Consider the following 21,781-nt stretch of genomic DNA (forward strand, 5'->3'; position numbering starts at 1 on the left):
TCTTTCTTGTCTTGAGCAATAACTGTATCTGAGTGCATTTGACACAGCAAGACAATAAGATGCCACGGCATACCTTTTTTTTTTTAAGAGGGAGCCATAGGTTTTCATGGCCTATGCAATGAAAGAGTTTGCTATAATCTATAAAGCATGGACTGGTTTTCTAATGAAATTGATAAGTCCATTATCCAATGAATCTTTACAATATGATTCCTAGTGTCTCTTCCTTTCCTGAACCCAGCCTAAATAACTGGCATTCTTGGTCCACATATTACTGCTGTCCTCTTTTCATTTGGATTAGAATGTATATTAGAATGTTTTCAATATATGGTTCATTGTTTGATTTCCCTATTTAGTGGCAGGTATTATTTAGAACTAGAGTAAATTCTGTCTTTATAGTATGATACAACTATATTGGTATCCCATTTGTTCTTTATGATTTATTTCTCCCAATTGCTTTTAACGTAGCTCCTACTTTATGTTCAAGAATTGTTGGTTCATCTTCAAATGGTTCTTCCTGGAATGACTCTGTCATTATTTCATCTTTTTTATATAGTTATTTCATTTATTTTTATATCATCTTTTTATTTCTATTTGGTCACATAGTGTGCTCCCCTGCTGGTCATAGAGCACCCTCATCTTGGTTTAAATTTTCCTTTGATTTCTTGGATCTTGTGTAAGAAATCTCTTGTTCTTACTTCTTTGTTATCAGTTTTATTTCTTTGCATTGAATGTTATTGTCCCTGATGCTGAACGGTTGCTTTCAGAGTTCTGATTCTATTTCTCTCACTTTTTACTTTTGCTTCTCATCTATTCTTAGCTATTTGAAAGTTTCATCTGTCATCCATTTGAGACTTGCTTTTCTTTATGGAGGCAAATAGTATGTTTTTGCATTCATCCCTGAGAAAGTCACTGGCATCAGAGTTCACCTGGCTCCATTATCTTTAAATTCTCTTAGAATGCTCTTCAGATTGAATGTTGTCATGATAATTGGTATAATGTTCTTTAGTTGTATTCAGATTTTTTTAGATTAGTAGTTTATAGTCTGTCTCTCAATTTGCTTCTTGTTTTTTGGAGAGAGTAACCCTTCTCAATCATCTGCTTCCAATTATGTTATATATCTGATTTCTGCCTTGGCCATGGGGTGAGATCAATGTACAGAGTCACCTCTTGAGTTGCTTGAAAATGTGTTTGCAATAAACACTGGTCTTGCAAAATTCAGTCCTTCTATCTCCATCATTTCTTGGACCTTGGATTTTCCTATAATATCTTATTCTGCTTTGTTTCCTATTTTTGCATTTCAATCACAGTGTATTCTAAGAAGCCCTGATGTGTTGTGTGATTAATTTCTTCTTAGACTCCACCATATTTATAGCCTGTTGTTAATCCTGGACAATTATCCCCACACTGCCAAAACAAAGCAAACCCCTCCAGTTACCTGAGAAGATTATTCTTTGAGTGATTTTCAAGCCACTATTGATTGTAAAGAAAAAAGTGTTTGTGGCATGAACAATGTGTTTGTTTTTACAGCCTGCCTCCAGTTTAACAGCTGTGGGCCTTGTGTCACAGCCCAAATTGGCTTCAACTGCAGCTGGTGCAATAAACTCCAAAGGTAAGAGAGCTAGTTAAATTTTTGGTGTTTGATATACAATGCCATTGATAATGAATCCATTTTCTCTTGCCCAGTATATTGCTTAGGAGGTTATTTTAATTGGTTTTATTCCTGGGGACAACCAAAAGTGATGTATTTGACCTTTTAATCTGTGATATATAAAGTAAGAATATTTCTCTCCCAGAGTCACAATCTCATTATCAGCTGGACACTGTGAACAAAATCAACTCTCAGAAAGAAGGGCTTGCAAGCATACTTGGTGGGAATGCCCTAGAATTACATCATACTGAGGGAAGTTGTGAAGTATAATTAAAAATAAGGCTGTGAGTCCAGGAAAAGGCACAATACATTCAACACATTGATACATTTTTAAAGCCAAAAGAGAGAACATTCCTGTATGTTTATTTACAATGGATAAAACATTTATCAGACTGAAGTATGAGAAAAGATAGGCAACATAATCTCTTGATATTTCTGTCGGATTAAAAATGGGAGTGGAGGAATGCAGCAGAATTGTGGGATTTGCAAGCAAAGGACAAGATAGCTTGCTTTTTTAAAATTAAAGGAGAGTGAAATTTTCTCCTGCCACAACCTTCTATAAAATGGGAATCCTCTAGATGCATTGCATCTAGCCATTCAGATTATCCCCAGCAAGCATGCACTATTCTAATACAGTTTAGAGTTACTATTTGTGCTTGTAAACTAAGAATTAGATGCAGGTTTATAAATCTGAGATCCAAGCCACTTTCCTTTACCCTTTTAAAAATTGTTTTTGATGGAATCAAAAAGAGAATAAGTCAAAACCTTATGCCAGTGGTTCTCAACCTGTGGGTCCCCAGATGTTTTGGCCTTCAACTCCCAGAAATCCTAAACAACTGGTAAATTGACTGGGATTTCTAGGAGTTGTAGGCCAAAACACATGGGGACCCACAGGTTGAGAACCACTGCCTTATGCCAATAATTCTGTTGCTACGTCCATAAGAGTGCATAGTTCCACACTAGTCTAGTAATCTGTATGAGTATGGATAGGAACTATGTTTGTATGGTTTATCACTTTGAGTTCTTGGATTGCTTCTTGAATTGAAATGCATATTCTACTGAGATCCTTGTGGTGATTTACACATTACAAGATGTCTCTTACATCTAAGAATTTAGCTATATTGTGAAATAGAAAAGAGAAGCAAACTGTCTGAGAACTTAGGAATCTTTATCTTTTTGAGTTACAATTCACAGAATCCCTAGCTAGTAGGGCCGAGAGACTTTGATTCATGCAATCCAAAAGTAACTTTTTTCAGCTCTGAATTTTCTTTTATTCCCACCTCTCAGAGTGGCTTTACAAATGAACAAAACTCCACATTCTCCCAAGGTACCAAGGAAAGTTGTCACAGCTCAGATATACAAAAAACAAAGACTATGAATGACAGCTAGTTTCTGAGGGAGGGAGGATCAATCCATGTTGACACTTGTCTTGTGCTTCTGGGACACATTTCTCCAATTGTGAGGTCATTGTGGTGTAAGGCATTCTTCTGATTATTTTTTCCATAAAGAAGAATTGTGATTCATAATATCCCTCAGGGCTTCAGGGGAAAGGCTATAATAATACATTTCCCCATTGCTACTTGTTTTTAAGTTTAGCTATGCAATCCATCAGTCATTTTGGACTTTATCATTTTGATATCTTCACAACTTGACTATCTCCCTCTTTCAAGCCCAAAACCTTACAATGTTATTTCCATGTCAAGGAAAATAAAATGTTTACAATTATTGGTAATTGTCTTTCATTTCTAGCTTTGTGTTTAAATAGGTCAGAGTGGTTCTCAAGTCTGATCAAATTCAGAAAGAAAAAACAGAAGTAGATGTCTTGTTACTTCCAGCTTTGATATTTTTTTTCTTTAATTTGGGGCACATTTGAGCCTAGTACAGCCTTCAACAGGTCTTGTGCATGAAAATTAGATCGTAACCATTCCAGAATTGACCATCATTAGTCTATGCAGAGAAATGCAGTGTACATTTGCTTATCTGTCATCATCTATCAAGTTAAAAGAAAACAGGTGCTATTAGATTACTAAAGAAACTCTACTTAGAAACAGCAATTATGGGAAAAGCCAATAATCTCAAGAGTCAACATAAACTACATTTTGTGGATCTGGATCTGCAAACCCTAAACTTTATATGTATCTAAAATGTGCATAGGAAACCATTAAAAATAAATCAAGGAATTATCATATTCAGCAGGATATTGACCAGAACTAGATCTTGACTTTATTTTCAGCATGTTAAGGATATACACTTTTTAGAAAGTTATTTCTATGATGTAATGCTTGCATTCAGCAAATAACCATTATTATATATACAGGGTTAGTCAAAATGCATAGGCCAATAAGCCATTCAATTGAATGGCTTATTGGCCTATGCATTTTGACTAACCCTGTACTTTAGAGAATTTGCGACCACACTTAAACTATTCACTGGCTTCAAATTTCTTCTCAATCCCATTTCACATTGAAGGTTGTTGGATTAGAGGCGTTAGACCCTTTTCTGGACAAGATCAAGACTGGTTCAAGTTGAGACTCGAAGTGCATTTACACTGCAACTTGACACCATGTTAACTCCCATGGATCAATGTTAGAGAATCCTGGGATGTTTTAGTTTGGTGAGGCACCAGCACTCTTTGACAGAGAATGGCAATGTTCATGTAAAACTAGACCTACCATAATTCCATAATATTGTATAGTGGATATTGTATAGGGTATAAAAGAGAAGGTTTAGTGTGAAGCATTTTCCTACAATTCCTGTTCTTAGTGAAGGGAGTAAAAGAGAAGGTTTGGTTGTGAAGCATTTCCCTACAATTCCTGTTCTCAGCCTCTCATCGGTTGATGACTTGCATCCCTTCTTCCAGTCTCTGGAAGTGGTCTTTTGGGAGCAGCTTGACGGGAATATCAGCAAAAATAAATTCTGTGCTGTCGTACTTTAACTCAGCAAACCCATCTTGACACATTTGAGGCACCAGTATTCTTTTTGAGCAGTTTTTTCACTCTCAGAAATCCTGATGCAGCTTTTATTGTCTTGCAACAAAAACATTGGCTTTAGTTCTGAAAGTAGGCTTTGCAACCACTTTATTTCATTACAGACTGATTTTGCAGACACAAATTCTGCCCCTGTAGAGGTATCAGCAATCACAGACTTTTTTTTGTTACTTGACCAGCTAGCTTATGGCTCCTCCACTATAAAAAAAATGAGGTTCCCGCTGGTGGATTTCTGTCTGCCAAGTCTCCATCTGCATGGCTAGAGTTGCCCATTAGCTGGTAGCATCAGTTTGTGGTCCACAGTAACTTTAAATATCTGACCACAATTTTTGGTTGGGGAGTTAAACATTCTGCATAAAATTCCAACTGCATTTGCAGTGTCAAGCCTGGTAAAATTAGCAATATATAGAAGTTTTCCAGTTTCAATCTTATAGTTATCAACATCCCTTAAAGGTTCAGATTTTTCAGTGTTCCTAAAGAAATCTACTTCTATTGGGTTTGGCATGACTTTAGCATCTTTTAGATGAAAGCATTCCAGATGATCATCTGCTTTTGATTAAGAAAGAAATTGCCATCACAGTTTCTTTCTATCTGAACTCCCAAGACAGTGTGAGGTGTCATTTTCATGTCTACCTTGCTTGAGATTTTGGGTTATCTCTTCCCTATCTGCCTTGTCTTGACAGCACAGGATGTCCATTGTTATTTCTGTTAGATCAAAAATTAATGTCTTAATATAGTTTTAAATGTGAAATATAAAAATAATTTAATAGAATTATTAACATGATAACATTATTTCTAAAACAAAATTGCTACAAATTGCCAGTTTCGTCCCCCAAATTGACCCAAGAGAGATGAAATGTTTATTGTAATTCAGATATCTTTATCATTTAACAGCTTAAATGATGATTTTTAAAATACAATCAGTAAAATTAATTAATTATAGCTATGGATTAATTTCTACTGAATTACTTTCAAATTATTTGAATGATAGTAGAATGCATTTGGTTGTGGATCAAAGAGATCCTTCAGTTACATTTGTTTCAATTTCACACCTCACCATAGGTGTGAACATTTTCCTGTACTATAGGGCCATGAACACATGCCATGCTTCCAATTTATTTATTATAATAATAATATTTATTTATTTGATCAGTCATATGACCATTTCAAAATAGAACACGAGTAAAAAACAAGGCAAAAAGGTGAGGACAGCAGCTGACCTTCTATTTATAGTCAGAATCTTATTTTCCTGGTTCTTCTTTCAGGAAATCTGCTCTTTTCTTAATAGCTTTCAGAATAAAAAGGCTTACTCTGATTATGCTGGATCTTTCCTGCCCTTGCAAGAGGGATGTCAGAATATCATTTCTGTTGGGGGACCTGCAGTTGGATAATATTGGATGTAAATATCTGTCTCGCAATGTCTCACAATGAAGACAATAAATCAAAAAATAAATCAACAGCCAGAGAATTAAAAATAAAAAACTGGTCCAGACAAGAATATTTGAACTTTCGGTACTTAGAATCTGATGAATTTGGCCAAAATGATACTACCCTACACATATCTGACATTAAGCCTAGCCTCTCTCTTAAGCACAACAACAATGGTAGCATCCGCTGGGAACCTGATAAAATAACCACGCTGGAAGACTGACTAAAATGCAATAATAATCTATTCCCCAATTTGCTTACATGGAACTTAGCAGGGTGGGCAGGAAAAGCTAACTGTCCACAACTTCAAGATTTTTTGACTGAAAACTCAATTGTTGCCCTACTTGGCTACTTGCTTCAGACCAACCAATCCAAATTCCGGGTTTTGTAGGATGGACAAAGCCTGCAATTAAAATTGCAAAATACGGTAGACCAAGTGGAGGCCTAGCACTTATGGTGAAGGGTGAACTATGCTGGGCAGGAGAAGAAATTATTTTTAAAGGACTCACAGAGCAAACAAATATTCTTGCAGTAAAATTTTCAACTATGAGGCTACCCCAAAAGAGAAAAACCATCCCTTCTATTGTGGTCATTATAAACGTATACATGCCTCCTATGCCATCTAGATTGGCTCAGTACTCTACATGGGCATCTCTTGAAAGAGCTCTAGAAGAAGTTATTTTTTAATATCCATCAGCATTAATAATTTTACTTGGGGATTTCAACACGAGACTGGGAAGCCCAACAAATAAACTGACAGAGCTATCCGGCATCCCCAAGGAAGACCTGCCCTTCAGTGCTGATTGGAACTCTAGAGACATGACTAGAATAAAAACAATTTATTTATTATTTATTTACTCTATTTATACCCCACCTTTCTCTACCCCAAAGGGGACTCAAGGCGGCTTACATAGAGGCAATTATTCAGTGTCTTAAAACCCAATGAAAGATTGGCTTCTCCCATATTAATTTGCTTGAAGTTAAGAAAAACCTCAATAGAATCTAAGCACAACATACGCTGTAGTGGAAGAAGAGGAAATTAAAATACACAGAAAGTGGTAACTGGAAAAAGATGAAGCAACTAGCTCCATGTGACCAATGTTCATTCATTTTTCAACATCTATGCAGGATTCAAGGGTTCATGATAAGCCACCCTTAGATGTTCTTTGCTGCCGATTCCTCTAGTGTATGCGTTGTATAATAGCAGTAATTATACCATTTGCTTCCCACCTCTAGGTATAATGAGTGCTAATGGGTATTCCTAATGAGAAAACTGATGAGCCCCTACTCTTCTATAATTCATCAGTAATCAGCATTTGACTGTTTTTGCTGTGTGTTCACTTTAACTTGACTTTGCATTCATCTAAAGACAAATGTGACCTAGAGGGGAAGAAAAAAATCCCAATACTTCTGGAGCTTAAAGCCTACATGATTCTAACCTCTGTGAACACCATCTGTCATAGGACCTTCCTGCCTTTCCTTAGCCTGCTGCTTGTCTCTTTTAATTAAATCAGCAGAAGCGTTTTCTTTTTTTTTTCCCTTTAAAATTCAAATTCCTTTGAAATTCAGCTATGACTTCCATATGTGGAATGGGCACATAAGGCTTCACAGATCCACAGATATTATTTTCATAGCATGCAAATATAGTTCTGGTAGGCACTTTTGTGATGCCAACCCGAACTGAGCAATTAATAGAATTTTGTAATCATGAAAGGGGAACTTTCCTCTAATGGAAATGTGCTAGCAATGAGTACATATTACACAGATTTTTAAAATTTGTTTGGCTGAAGGCAAATAGGGGCAGTTTACTATGTATAAAATTACAAAATTTGCTATGACCCATGGGTAAGTTGAAGATTAAATTAAGGGCAAAGGATATAAAGGTTGAAGCAGAGGAAAGCAGTGAGAAAGAGCTTTAAATATTCCAGTAGGCATGGGTGAGGAAAGCACCAAATAGTGGCTGTGTGATATGTGAGAGGCTCACTTTGGACTGCTTACATGTATGGGTACTTCTAACAAAGTGAACTGAGATGGGAGCGGGAAGGGCACCAAGCCGAGCTCAGGGGAGAAGGAAGGAGGGTGCCAAGGCTGCTTTAAAAAAGCACTACAGCCCTCTTCTGCTCTCTAGAAATGGGGATCACAAAGCACTATCCGAAAAGGGACTTATACACCTGGAAATCAATAATCTTGCTCTCTGTCGGTGCATTACATGCTACCTAAAAAAAGCCAGGTGATTAACCGGAGCGCCACACAGGGAGTGTACTACTCCAATGTTGCCTCAGCTCCACTGGCTGCTGGACTGCTTCTAAACTAAATAAAAATGTGTTGGTCATTACCTACAAAGCCCTAAACAGTTCTTACCCAGACTATTTGAGGAACTGCATCTCTGATTATAAACCTACACGGCCGTTGTGATCTTTGGGGGGGGGGGGACCCTCCTGTTGGTCCCACCCCTGTCCCAAGTGTGGCTGCTGGGGACAAAAGAAAGGGCCTTCTCAGTGGTCACTCCTTCTCTCTGGAGCTCTCTCTCTAAGGAGGTTAGAACCGCCCCTTCACTCTTCTTCTTTAAAAAGCTATTAAAAGCATACCTGTGTACATTAGCTTATGGAGAGGAAGCTGAGTAATATTTCATGGTCCCTATCTGACTGATCACCCTGCTAGCATCCATCTATTTGTAGTGCTACTTGTCATTTTATATTCTTAGATTTCATGCTCCTATTTTGAAACACAACTTAACTGCTCAAAGCATTTGATGAGGCCATAGTACCTTTGCTTGTTGAGGATTGTTTTTATCTATTTTTAATTTTATTTAAATATTAATTTAAGATGTTATTATATTGTATGGGACATTGAATGTCTGCCTTGTTTTGGAAGCCATCCTGAGTCCCCTTGGGGAGAGAGGACAGGTTAGAAATAAAATTATTATTATTATTATTGACACAAAAAGCACAGTATGTCACAGGAAACGAGATCTGTATGCTGGATTTCGTATCACAAAATGACAAGTCGAACACTTCCCAAGCATCTAGGACTGTGTGATGTATTTTCAAATGATGCGCACAGATCCAAGTAAGGTAGCGTTTTGCAGTTGAGAGATCATGATTTTGTCAATGTTTATTGTTTCCAAATGCTGGCTGAGATCTTTTGGCACGGCACCCAGTGTGCCAGTGACCACTGGGACGACCTGTACTGGTTTATGCCAGAGCCTTTGCAGTTCAATTTTGAGGTATTATTATTATTATTATTATTATTATTATTATTATTACCTGTGCACATGGAAATCAGTAAGTCCCTAGAAGCAGGGGAACTCTGCTTCCTTCTCCCTGGATTGGATGGCCTTGACTCGAATGAATGCAGCATTCATCCTTGAATAAGTTGGCCCAGGTTTTCAAGATCAATATATTGACCATCAATGGTAGATATTGGCAACACAAGGGCGGGTAGACTTCTCCTCTCAGCTTTTTCAGCCTTGTGTTCTTTATGATGCAAAATAATAGCTATTTCATTAGATAGTTGTATTCTCTATTAGAAATCAAGTAATGTCAATGCTTTTATAAATTAGCATATAGATTCTGGTCATTTTATGTTTTTTCTGTTGAATCACTAAGTGTTTCCATCATACAGTACCAATGTGAAGCATAGTACAGTGCTTCAGTCATTGTGATGAATACCAATGTAAATATACTGTGTATGTCCTCAGATAATAATATGAAGTTTTGAGCACCTTCCATTCCTGTGTAATAGTCATGAAGGTGATTGCCCAGACTCTGATTTTTTACCAACATAGATGCAGATGTTTCCTGCCCTTGATAAATGGAGTGAATCCATTGTGCTGCTTTCATTTGTAACAAATGGCTATTGTCTAGTATTGGGAATATATGGCTAGGCCAACATTGCTCAGTTTTTATGACAGTTTAGAAAGAAACAACGACTAATGTAAGTAATTACTTCTACATTATTGCATTATTATATTCTTTAAATTTAACAGAGAACAAAATATTTCTTCTGAGAAATACATCTGAAGATTCCTTCCGCAAATAAAATATGTGCAGTGTGCATAGAAATTTGAGTGTTTTTTCAAACTATAGTCCGCCTCGCTTCCCCCCCCCCCCAAAAAAAGTCTGGGGGACCATGAACCGACCCTGAGCTTAAAAGGTTTAAGGACCCATGTCCTGGAAGAAGTTAACTCAGTCCTCTGTAGCATACCATCAAGAGCCATTAGTCTACTCCCATTATGTCTGTAAACTTGTTCTGTTTCCACTCCTAAAATCACATTTTTGTGTTCTGCCTAAATGGACAAGCATGAGATTCTTAGGGGGTTTTTCTTCCTCCCAACTGAGGTCCTCGTTCTTGTGTCCTAAAAATTTGGTCTATTAATTGCTTTGCTAGGAGCAAACTTGGGTCATCCTTTGAGAATGAAGTTGTTATAAAACGGCTGTGTTGACAGATGGTCCAAATGGCATAACTAATCAAATCTAGCATGGTGTTTTTGTGGCAATGGGGAATTATCGCTGTGCTAGTAAATGAAAGGCTTATTAAATGTTGTGTTCAAAGCAGGAAACACATTGTAATGATAGCTTGCAGAGTCATAATTTGGAGACGCAACAATGATTATATGCTCCGTGACTGATGATTCTCTGACATATGCCATGGAAATATTTTGTAGATAACTCCACTTGGAGCCAAGACTATCTTGTTCCTGATAAAGCAGCTTTTCAATAAGAGCGACTAGGCTCACCATTGCATCAGCAGAATAGCGAGGGCCCTTTGTTCTTTTCCGTTTTCTAGGGCAGAGTAACCCAGATTATTTATGTGTTCAGTTCTTCACATATAGGCATGGATTTAGTAAACAAAGATTGCCTATTTTACTATGCTTCGATTTCTACAAAGTCAAGGCAGGATAGAAGTCTTCTGAAGAGTGACAGCTTTCAGAACTACAACTTTACAGTGCAAAATTTATGTATATCTACTCAAAAATAATTGCTCATGTGAATTCTTCCATAGTAAACATGCATAAGATTGCAATCACAAATTTATATGTACGTGTAGTTATAAAGTCAGCTACGATTTCGCTATGGCTTCTCTAGATTTCTGGTGAAATTCAAAGCTTTCATAACTGTTTTTCCCTTGATCTTGAACATCAAGTTGATTCAGAGTTGAAATTGAAAAAGATTAGCAAGAATATAGGTTACCCTTTTGGGCCTGTACTTCTCTTGGCAGCTTTTGGTGAAGGATACAATCATGTTATTGATCATCTTGCAATGTATTCAGACTACAAAGCATGTTTTGGTCTCCAACTCGCAGAGCAGCCCACAAGACCATTGAAAACTTAGGGGAGTAATATCCCAAAGAGATGTTTTGTTTTTCTAGGAAGTGCTGTGAAATGTAGCCTTCTTTGTTTTTGTTAGAAGATTTGCTTCTTCATAAATGTACATTGACTAGGGTACTTAAATTCAGTTCCCAGTGACTAACACTGAAGCCAGAGTACCTAGATACACATGGTCTATCACATTGCTGGAAGTGGTTTGTGGAAAAGAGAGGGAATAATATTGATGCCATATGTTTGAACATTTTGATCTAGTCATTACCTATTGAACTCCAAAGTAGTAGCTTCTGCAGAGCAATAAAGTATACGTGGCCTCTTCATAAGGCACATCTACACTGTAGAATTAACATAGTTTAGCACTCCTTTAACTGCCATGGGTCAATGTTAAGAAATCATGGAAATTTTACATAATCATTATTTAACCTTCTCTGCCAAATAGTGTTGGTGCCTCACCAAACTACAATTTCCATGAATCTTTTTTAAAGTTTTTTTTTTAAAAAAATAGTTAATGAATTAATGGCATACAGAACATGAAAAGAAAAAACATCTAAAGATAATTAAATACGCATAATACAGTTATGCCATTCCCCCTAACCCCTTCCCGCTCCCCCCACCCGCGAACCTCCATCCATGACTTCCGGCACCACCCAGCGTGAAACCAATAGCTCGAAAAACCCTACTCTTGTGACTACTTTGAAATCTATTTTGTCATTCTTTTCTAGATATCCAAATGCAAGCTTCCATTTCTTAACAAAATTTTCATTGCTTCCTTCCCATATGCCATTGGATAGCTTGGCCATTTGGATATATTCCAATACTTTTTCTCTCTGGTCCTTTAGCAATAATGGTTTCCTCCTTTCTGTTGAAATTCTGTTGAAAGGAGAAAACCTGGAAAATGAACAAAATCTGATTACCAGTATTAAAAAAAAACAAACACTAGAATCGAGACAGTAAATATAGAACACCACTCAGTAACGGGAATTCTAGACAGGTAACACCTCCCAAACAAAGGATGCCTACAGACAACAACACTGCTTGACTTTGCAGCTGCAAGGCTACTCAATGCTAATCAAGCTTGCCAATTGCAACATTTGCACTTGCTTCAAACAGACAAAGGATTCTTTCCTCCACCCTGGATAGTCCCCAGATATATATACACTCCACTTGTCTTGTTTCCAACAGACCTCTGAACAAACCACTGAGGATGTTTGCCACAGATGCAGGTGAAACATCAGGAAAGAATTCTTCTGGAACATGGCCATACAGCCCAAAAGACTCCCAGCAACCCAACTCTTTTTGTCCTTTCCAATATTTTGCTATTATTATTCTCGCTGTATTGACAGATTTCTAAGTCTTCTCTACTGATTTTTTCACCAAATAGCCCTTTCATGATTCCATAGCATAGAGCCATAGCAAGTAATCAAATCCGACAACATTGGGTGAATTTCCTAGCAAGGCATGGGTGAAATTATACTGATTACATTGCATATAAAATCAGTCCTCCTTAGACCTTGCTGCTCTCCATAGTATTATAGTAGTAAAAGCAGAGCCCAAACAACAGAACGTAAGTCCTAATTCCCCCAAATTTGAACTCTAAAACTCTCTCAAGATCACCCATTCTCAGTCTTCCAACATCCCAAGAAAATGGGGGCAGTTGGCATCATACATTTTATATGTCACAATCTTTCTTCTCCAAAACATAGTTTAAGAATTGCTTGAAAAAAATAAGGAAGTTTCACATTCTGTCCCTGTTGAGCATCAGCCCCATCACTCAGTGCTCACACCATCATTGTTTTCTCAGAAATAAAACCCACAATGTGCTGTGAGGTGACAACTCTTGTTTGGTCTTGCTCTCTTTTAAGAAATACTATAATGATTCTGAAGGCTAGATTCATTTTGGACTTTAGACTTTGTCCATTATAGCATGTCTTCCTAAGTTGGGTAACCTTGCCCCTTCATGGCTGGTAGCTTGTCTTGTTTCCATTCCAAGATCTCAAGTCATTTTAAGAATATTAATGACATTTTTGTGCAGTTGGATACTCTATGGGAATAATTAATGAGTAACTGTACCAGTTGGTTTAAAATTAGCTTATTGCATACCATAAATTATAATTTGTGGAGAACATCATTAATTTTTATTTAATTGGGGCAATAGTTTACAAGCACCCTAAGTCTCTGCAATGAAAAATGAAAAATTAAAGCAAACAATTTCTTCTAAATTGCCCTTGAGAGTCTTTTGAATTTTTTTGCTCAAAACCTGGTATGTTCTCTTCACACATTGGCGTGTGCCTTAATATCTTTGATTGCCTGCTATGATGAAAAGAAAGTTGTAGCGCCCAGTACATTATGTTCTTTGTAGTGTAACTGTGTACAAAATGAAACACAAGGAAATCTGGGCAGAATAAATTAAATTGGCTTAAATCCATGGGCTTGGGATCAAATCTTAATCTCCTGATATATAGAACAATGAAGTTATTAACTATCCAAAGCTAAAAGGCACTGACATCTAAAATGGTGTAATTATGGAAATTAGTTTCTTATAGAAAGCATTAATAATTTTTACTCCAAAGCTCATCCTGAATGAAGTGAATACTCTGTTGATCATACAGATTCAACAGTAAAGGACTTAATTACTTTCTCTTCCCTCCCCTTCTCTCTCTATCTGACCAATCTATTTTCCATTTGCGTCTGGACTATTTTAATCTCTTTCATCTTTTAAAGATGTTCCAGCGGATTTGATCGTCACAGACAAGACTGGGTAGATAATGGCTGTCCTGAAGAGGTAACTATCAGATCTTCTATATTTGTGGTTTATTTATTTTTTGTGAATAGTTATTTCAAAACAAAATTTAGATACTAGCTTCGATCCAACAGGGAGTTTCTACAGTTATCCCCCTTCTGAATTTGTCAGTAGTGACAAACAAACTTCCAGCATGGTCAGTGGTAGCTCACTTTCCAGGTGGTAGATCCAAACATAGCTCCTTATTTTTCCTAGTCAGTAATGATCAGCACAAACAAAACATAGAAATGTTTTTCACGGACTAACACCTGGCATTATACACATTCTAGCCATGGAGTCTTGAAAAGTGTGCTACTATTTTCTATAAATTCTCAATTCTAAGATTTTGGCTATGAGAAGATTTACTGTCTATTTTATTAGTTTTATATAGTTTGTCAATATTATGAAGGAGAAAAGGCATACTAAATGGTTTAGTGCAAAAGTCATAACCTGTGATTTTTTTATGTATCCATTTTTTGATCTGTTTCGTGTTTGGCTTTCGGTGGGGGCCCCAATCTGTTTTCATCTGAACCTCCCAAAATCGGGAGGTCAGATATTTGTTTTTCGTTTAGTTTTCATTTACGTTATTTGGGGGGGGGGGGACTTCACCCGTAGGCCCAAAGTGCTAGGGCCTATGGGTGCAGGCTTTGGACACTCAGCTGCAGGGCCTGCAGCTGAGCACCAAGTAAGGAGCTCTCCTAACTGGAGCACATTGATCCTGAATGAGATTTCTTGGTATCTTTTTAAATAAGATTTATCCTTTATTTGAGGACCAGAAATCTTGTTCCTAAGACCCAGAAATGGTTGCAATATCAGATCCCAGATTTGGAACATGTAATATCATAATATGAACTTTTTATCTCAGCCTTTCAGTTACCAGTCATTACTCCAACAATAGCTAGGAGGCCAGCCATGTCCGATGAGTTATTCCTTCCATCATTTCTGCAACAAATCGTCATTCATTTTAGAGAATTCAGTCCATTTTTTTGCTTTTAATCAAGACAGAAAGAATGTTTGATTTATGATTTCCATTTCATTCACTCCAATCTGCCATTTTCTGCTTGCTTTAGATCTATAGACATATTGACTCCAGTTTCTCATTTCTTTGTGTTTTTTCTCCTTTATAGTCAAAAGACAACATTTGTGAAAAAAATATAGATACAACTCAAATGCCTCCTCACACCAGTATTGCCATACAGCAAACAACAACAAGATTCAGAGTTTTAACCACTACCAAAGGAGCCATGACATCCCATTTGCCTACGAGTCTGCCCACAGAAGGTAAACTAAACTGAAATATGTGATCTATGTTGGGTTGTGGGTTTCCACAAAAATATCACTATGGTTCTTCATTGCATTTTCCCTAAAATGGTAAAGATCTTGGTACATTTCCAAGTTCTTTTTATGATGTTATTGTATAGGAGCACTAGTAATTTAGAATTAAAGATTTGATTTAATGATATGATGAACATTGTCATTATTTATATTAGTAATGTAGATGAGACCAGAGTTCAAGTCCCTACTCAACCATAGAAACTCACTGGGTGACCTTAGACAAATCACACTCAGCTTCAGAAAAAGGCAGAGATAAAATCCTTCACAACAAATTTTGCCAAGAAGACTTCTTGTTGGCTTACCTTAGGATCATCATAAATCAGAAATGACTTCAAACACATGAGAATAACAACTTGTACATGACTAGATCAATTGAGTGTTTAAAGGGGCTTATTCTAGACAAAGTGTATAGGTTTGTGACTTCCTTTATTTATTTTTGTGGCATGGAAGTTGAGTATTTCATGTCCTTAATGGGATTTTAACAGAGGTCCATTGCATTTTGTATGTGTTTTAAGTGTTGTATTACGAAAAAAATAAGTAGAGAATCAATAATATCACTTTCATTTTATATTTTATTAGTGCACCTAAAATTCCTTTGTAATTGAAAATATGGAGGCCCTTGCAATATTTAAAATGTGACTCCAAGCAAAAAGATTATGACCACACATCTACAGAGAGAGAGAGAGAGACTCATACATACAAATGAATTGCATTTGATATTGAAAGCACTGAATATAGATAGTTGGGGAAAATGCTACTCAATTTGGAAGAATTCAAACTAGATAAAATGCATCTACAGCCCGTTTTTCATGAGATGTAAGAAACAGGTTATTTAAACTTGTCTTCAAGAGGCAAATCCCTAACCCCATACATTCTCCTTGTTAGAAGGGGGATTTAACAGGATGTTTCAAAAAGATGGACCTGATTTGAAATCTCTATATTTCTGCAACCTCAAACTGCCCACAAATGAAATCCTTACCACTTGAATGGGTTGGTATAGGGTTTAAAAGGAAAATGAACTGCTATTGTTTCAGTCATTTGAAGGACGAGGACCCCGCCTAGTGAGATATTCTCCATTAGCGGAGTTATTTTTTAGAGTTGGTTCCAGCTCAAAATTGTTAGTATAACTTGATAAACTGTTTGTAACTTTTTGTATAATGGTAGCATGTTGCCATTGTGAAATACACTGCTTTGACATTGGGCCCTTCACTTTGAAACACCCTGAATTTTGTTGGGTGATTTCATTTATGCTACTTAATGAAAGAGGAGAAAAGTTACTCTAGATTCTAGGTCTGTACAGTAGGGAAATGTCATGCTAGCATCTAGCGACTGTCAAGAAGTTGGGTGCTTATACAGCAGGCTGATTCTGTGAAGTATTCTATCAAGAGAATTGAGGTTACTAGGAGACAGAAAGATTAAGCTTCGCAACGCCTCAAGGATAATGCCAAGAGGAAATCTTCTAATGCAAGAGACTATATTTCAGTTCAGCAACACGGAAAAAAAGGATTCAGAGTTGTCAGTGCAAGCTTCTGAGCTTCGATTCTCAGTATACTTCTGCTAATAATGGCCCACTAACTCCTGGCTGCTCAAACTGACAAGGAATGGTAGAAATCTGGAAGCAGTAAAGAAGTTTTAAATTGGTAGATTCTGTAAGGGACAACTATAAGAAACGGGAGCTTATGCTCTGATCTTCAAAGGATAACAAAGTCCTGGGAATTTCAGCTGGGCATTCAAAAGGTTTGCCAATGAAAATATACTCAAAAGATTAATGTTACCTGTGAGAAAGATTAAGTGCTTTTATATGGTGCAAGCCAGGTTTAGATAATTGGGTCTGCTATTGATCTTTTCACAATATGTAATCCCATGTAGTGCTGCACTGAATTTTCACCCACAGAACTTTTCAGGTCAGAAAGCTGGATTTCAGGGACTGCAAAATACTCAAGCAAAAGTCCATATGCTTTCTACTCCTCCTCCTCCTCTCCTCTTCTTCTTCTTCTTCTAACAAGTTTTTTCCTCCCTACTGCATTTCCAATGATATTGGATTCTCTCTCATAGCAATTAGTGACAAACAAGATGATGTGACATTAAGTAGCTGATGAGATTTGCTACACAGCCTTGTCACTTAGAGCAAATACATTCTGTACTCAGGGTTATGAGGTAATTGGGCAGTGCTCTCTCTTTCATCCGATACTATGGTGGCTTTATTTCATTAATCCTAGAATAGTACAGATAGACAGAGGGTCAAACTAGACATCAAGGAAAGAGCATATTCCCAAGAATTAACCCATTTCTCCCTGTCAGTGGAATTTCCTCAGCAGTCCAACTTGCAAATTAATTCTAGGTTTACATTCAGCCAGTCACAGGGAAGCATGATTATTATGAGATTTTTCAATTAGGAAACCACATGCAGTTAGAAAACCACAACAGATGTTAAGTATTTTGTCTTATTTCACCCAGCGTAAGGCACCAAATTCTCTCAGCAATGGGACAAACATTCCTTATGTTGCCATACTGTGTCACAAGTAGGACAGACACAGGCAAGGATCCTGTATCACCAAGACCTAGAATAAATAACAACCAGCAGAGTTACATTCCACTTGCCTTACACATTTCCTGTACTGGATACTACAAACTCACTTTGAGTCTGCTTTGTGGAGAGAAAAAGTATAAATAAACATTAATAATAATAATAATAATAATAATAATAATAATAACAATTATTATTATGTTTACTTATACCCTACTTTTTCTCTCCACAAAGCAGACTCAAAGCTGCGTAGTAGTAGTAGTAGTAGTAGTAATAATAATAATAATAATAATAACAATAATATAGTGCATCGTGAATGTATCACTTCTAGATGCTTATGGCTGACTGGTTGACAGTCAGATATGAAAATGAAATGCACAGTGCAATATGAATTGGCACATGTTCCTCATTGGGACTCTGTGCTCTCTGCAGTGGGGACTTAGATCCTATTATGGAAGAATCAGAGGCCCTTTGCATATCATGTGCATTTGCCCATGTGCATTGGTTTGTGTTCCACATGCAGACCTCAGTTCCCTTCAGCTAGGTCTAGTCATTGCACAATGACAAATATAAATACTCCACATGCATAAAAATAACATTTGTATGTGTATATCACTGACAGAAAACTGACAAAGGGCTTTCATCTTTTGCCTGGGAAATACTGAGATATACCAGTAGTCCTAACCTATATGATTGATGGGAGAAAAAATAAATAGTTCCATCTATATAAACAAACCATGAAAGAAGGGCACATTTTGTATAGAGAAATTAATATTTAGTTCTAGCAAATATCTAGATTTTCATGGTGTGATGAGGAAGTAAATAAAGATATCCAAATTATAGCAAATGAATCTTATGTCTTTAAATGTACTGCAGGGTTACTGGTCTGTATGGCCCAGGGTTTCTCAACCAGGACTACCTAGAAACCTAGGTTTCTACAACAAGAGGTGGCTATGGGTTCAACATGAAATCATGATTAGGTGGAAAATGATATTTTTTTCATTGTAGATAAAACAATCCTTAGACATTTAGTCCATTGTGACTATAGAACCAAACACTATTAAGTTTGGAAATTTGAAATCATATTTTTAATTCAAGTTGAGTATCCATAATTGAAAATATTTGTGATCAGAACTAGTTTGGATTTCAGATATTATTATTTTTTTGGATTTTGGAATCTGAATTTGCATATATGTACATAATGAGATATTTTTGAGATGAGACCCAAGTCTAAACACAAAAATTGTTTTATGTTATTTGTATATCTTATAGACATAGTCTAAAAGTAATTTCATACAATATTTTAAATAATGTTGTACATCGGAAAGCAAATGGCTCACTATTATCTCAGACATTCATGTAGACAATTTTGGCTTTTGGAATATTTCAGATTTCAAAATCTCAGTTAAGAGATGTGCAACCTGCAGTGCATTAAATCAGATCCTTCTATACATTTCTTTTCTCTAAGTGCTTTAATTTTCTTTTTCTAGATGATACCAAGATAGCTTTACATCTAAAAGATAATGGAGGTAAGTGCAACTTTTCTTTGTGTTCAAACCACACAAATGGATTACTTAACTAGCATTCCATAAAGCTCCATCAATCTGTGTCAGAGAAATGTCTTGTTTTGGGCTCACAGGATATTTCATTTATCTCTGCCACAGCACTGTGGAAGACCTTCTGAGAGATCATCAGTTGTATACATTCTTGTTATTGTCTGTGTAACATATTGTCACAATTAGACAAACCTCTTCAAGATTCGTTAATTGGTTTCTAGAGTGTATTCTCTGCCTTTCCTAACTAGGAAAACAACAATAGATTATGATACTCATCTGTTTACATCAAGACTCTAGTCAACTCAAGGCAAAGCTCTTTAACAGATAAATGGAGCACTGATGAAGAAGAACACACATTACATTTCTCAGTCATTATGACTATATTGTTTTTATATATTTTAATGTTGCCATTTAAATAAAAGCCTGCCTTAATTCCCTTATCAGAATGAAGCTGAAAAATGCCTTTTGTTATTTTCATCACCCTTCTTCCTTGATCCCTGATTTGAGTTTTGAGAGAAGGAATCCTCTTTCCATTTACCGACACCTCGCTGTCTGGTACAGAGAGAAATCATATTTTTAGCATTGTAACATCATTTAAAACTTTAAATGAATATTTTTATTATGCCTGTTCATGCAATAGTTTCTAACTTTTGTGTTATCTATTGTCTTAATTGTATTTTGTTATTTGATCCACCTTGGGTTCCTTATTGAGAAAAAGTGGGAAATAAATAAACAATAGAGAAAGTCCTTGATAACTAGGTCAAATAAGTGAACAAATACATTCTGTGAAACAATATGCAAAATAAACATGTTGACTTAAAGTGTATTCCTATAGCCTTGCGGCTTTAGTTTGTTATTCAACAAATCACCTCAGATGTACACTTAATTTAAAATGAGACTTCTACTCCCATCCTACCCATTTTCTTCTCCTTTTGCTTACTCCTTACCTTTTTTTACTCTAAAACCAGTTTATAATGCAACTCACCATAATCACTTTATTCTAAATTACTTATCATATTGTGGTGTACCTCCTAAAGTCAAAAGTGTGTTGAGCATGCTTATTTGATCATAGCTACATCATTATGTTGCATCAGGCTTATGTATTTGTTTTGGAAACACCCTTGAGTGCCTTCGGGCAAATAAGTTGTTGTTGTTGTTGTTGTTGTTGTTGTTGTTGTTGTTGTTGGATAGGGCTCTTCAGGCTTTTACCTCTATAATGCTAAGTGGATTTCCTTTTTCCTTCTTAGGCCCTTTCCACACAGCGGTATAAAATCCACATTGAAATGGATTATATAGCAATGTGTACTCAAATAATCCAGTTCAAAGCAGATATTGTGGGTTATCTGCCTTTATATTCTGGGTTATATAGCTGTTTGGAAGGGCCCTTAAATATTTAAGCATCTGTCTGTGGTACTTTTGGTATTACCAAAATAATTGGAGAATGTATCATTATGTTAATTCCAATCCCACTTCCCCTCCACATCCTTATCAGTGGGCTGCTGCTCTTTATCCAATGCAGGCTTTTTTGCATTTTAGAATTTCAGAAATGTGTTAGGAGTAGAGCTATTACTCAACTTGTTATTTCCTTGGGATTTCATTATTTATTTTGGAGGTCCTGTTGTTTGCTTTTCTGCCAGCAAATGTGCTTCAGAACTGATTTTCCTCCACGAAGAGTGGAGCAAATCAGTTCTTAATTGCTTCTCATCTGTGCTACGTATCTCTAGACTGTTTCACAGCAAAGGTCACAGTGTTCCACTCAGCGTGTTCTGATTGCTCCTTTCCACTCGTGAAAGAGAGCATGAGGCATATAATTTGCAAAAGTAGAAGCCACAGCAACAGATCTTGTTTGAGAAGCCTAGTATGGGCTACTGTATTTACTTGTGTATAAGTCTGCTTACTTACTTACTTAGGCGATCCCTCATACTCTGAGGATGATGGTCTTCCAAGGTCGGTGTTCTGTCAGTGGGTCCGTAGGTGACTGTGGAGCCCAGTTCTTGATCTGCATCTTCTCCCGCAGTGAGGGTATTGGTTTCCAGGTGGAAGGCGGTCCTGGTTGGGGTTGGCTTGATGCACCTTCCTCTTGGCACGTTTCTCTCTTTCACCCTCCATTTGTGCCTCTTCAAACTCCACAGCACTGCTAGTCACAGCTGACCTCCAGCTGGAGCAATCAAGGGCCAGGGCTTCCCAGTTCTCAG

At 36.7% G+C, this 21,781-nt stretch overlaps 1 protein-coding gene across 1 annotated transcript in view; it reads left to right on the top strand.

Moving 5' to 3' along the window:
• Window positions 1-21,781, top strand: part of PLXDC2 (plexin domain containing 2) — a 245,476-nt gene that overhangs the window by 201,790 nt on the left and 21,905 nt on the right. Inside the window, exons 9-12 of the mRNA XM_060782367.2 lie at window positions 1,528-1,609; window positions 14,111-14,171; window positions 15,296-15,449; window positions 19,521-19,559. Coding sequence (XP_060638350.2) covers window positions 1,528-1,609; window positions 14,111-14,171; window positions 15,296-15,449; window positions 19,521-19,559 — 336 coding nt within the window. The remainder of the gene's footprint in view (window positions 1-1,527; window positions 1,610-14,110; window positions 14,172-15,295; window positions 15,450-19,520; window positions 19,560-21,781) is intronic.

Source organism: Anolis sagrei, chromosome 6 (assembly GCF_037176765.1).
Source record: "Anolis sagrei isolate rAnoSag1 chromosome 6, rAnoSag1.mat, whole genome shotgun sequence".
In the NCBI taxonomy this organism is placed as follows: domain Eukaryota; kingdom Metazoa; phylum Chordata; class Lepidosauria; order Squamata; family Dactyloidae; genus Anolis; species Anolis sagrei.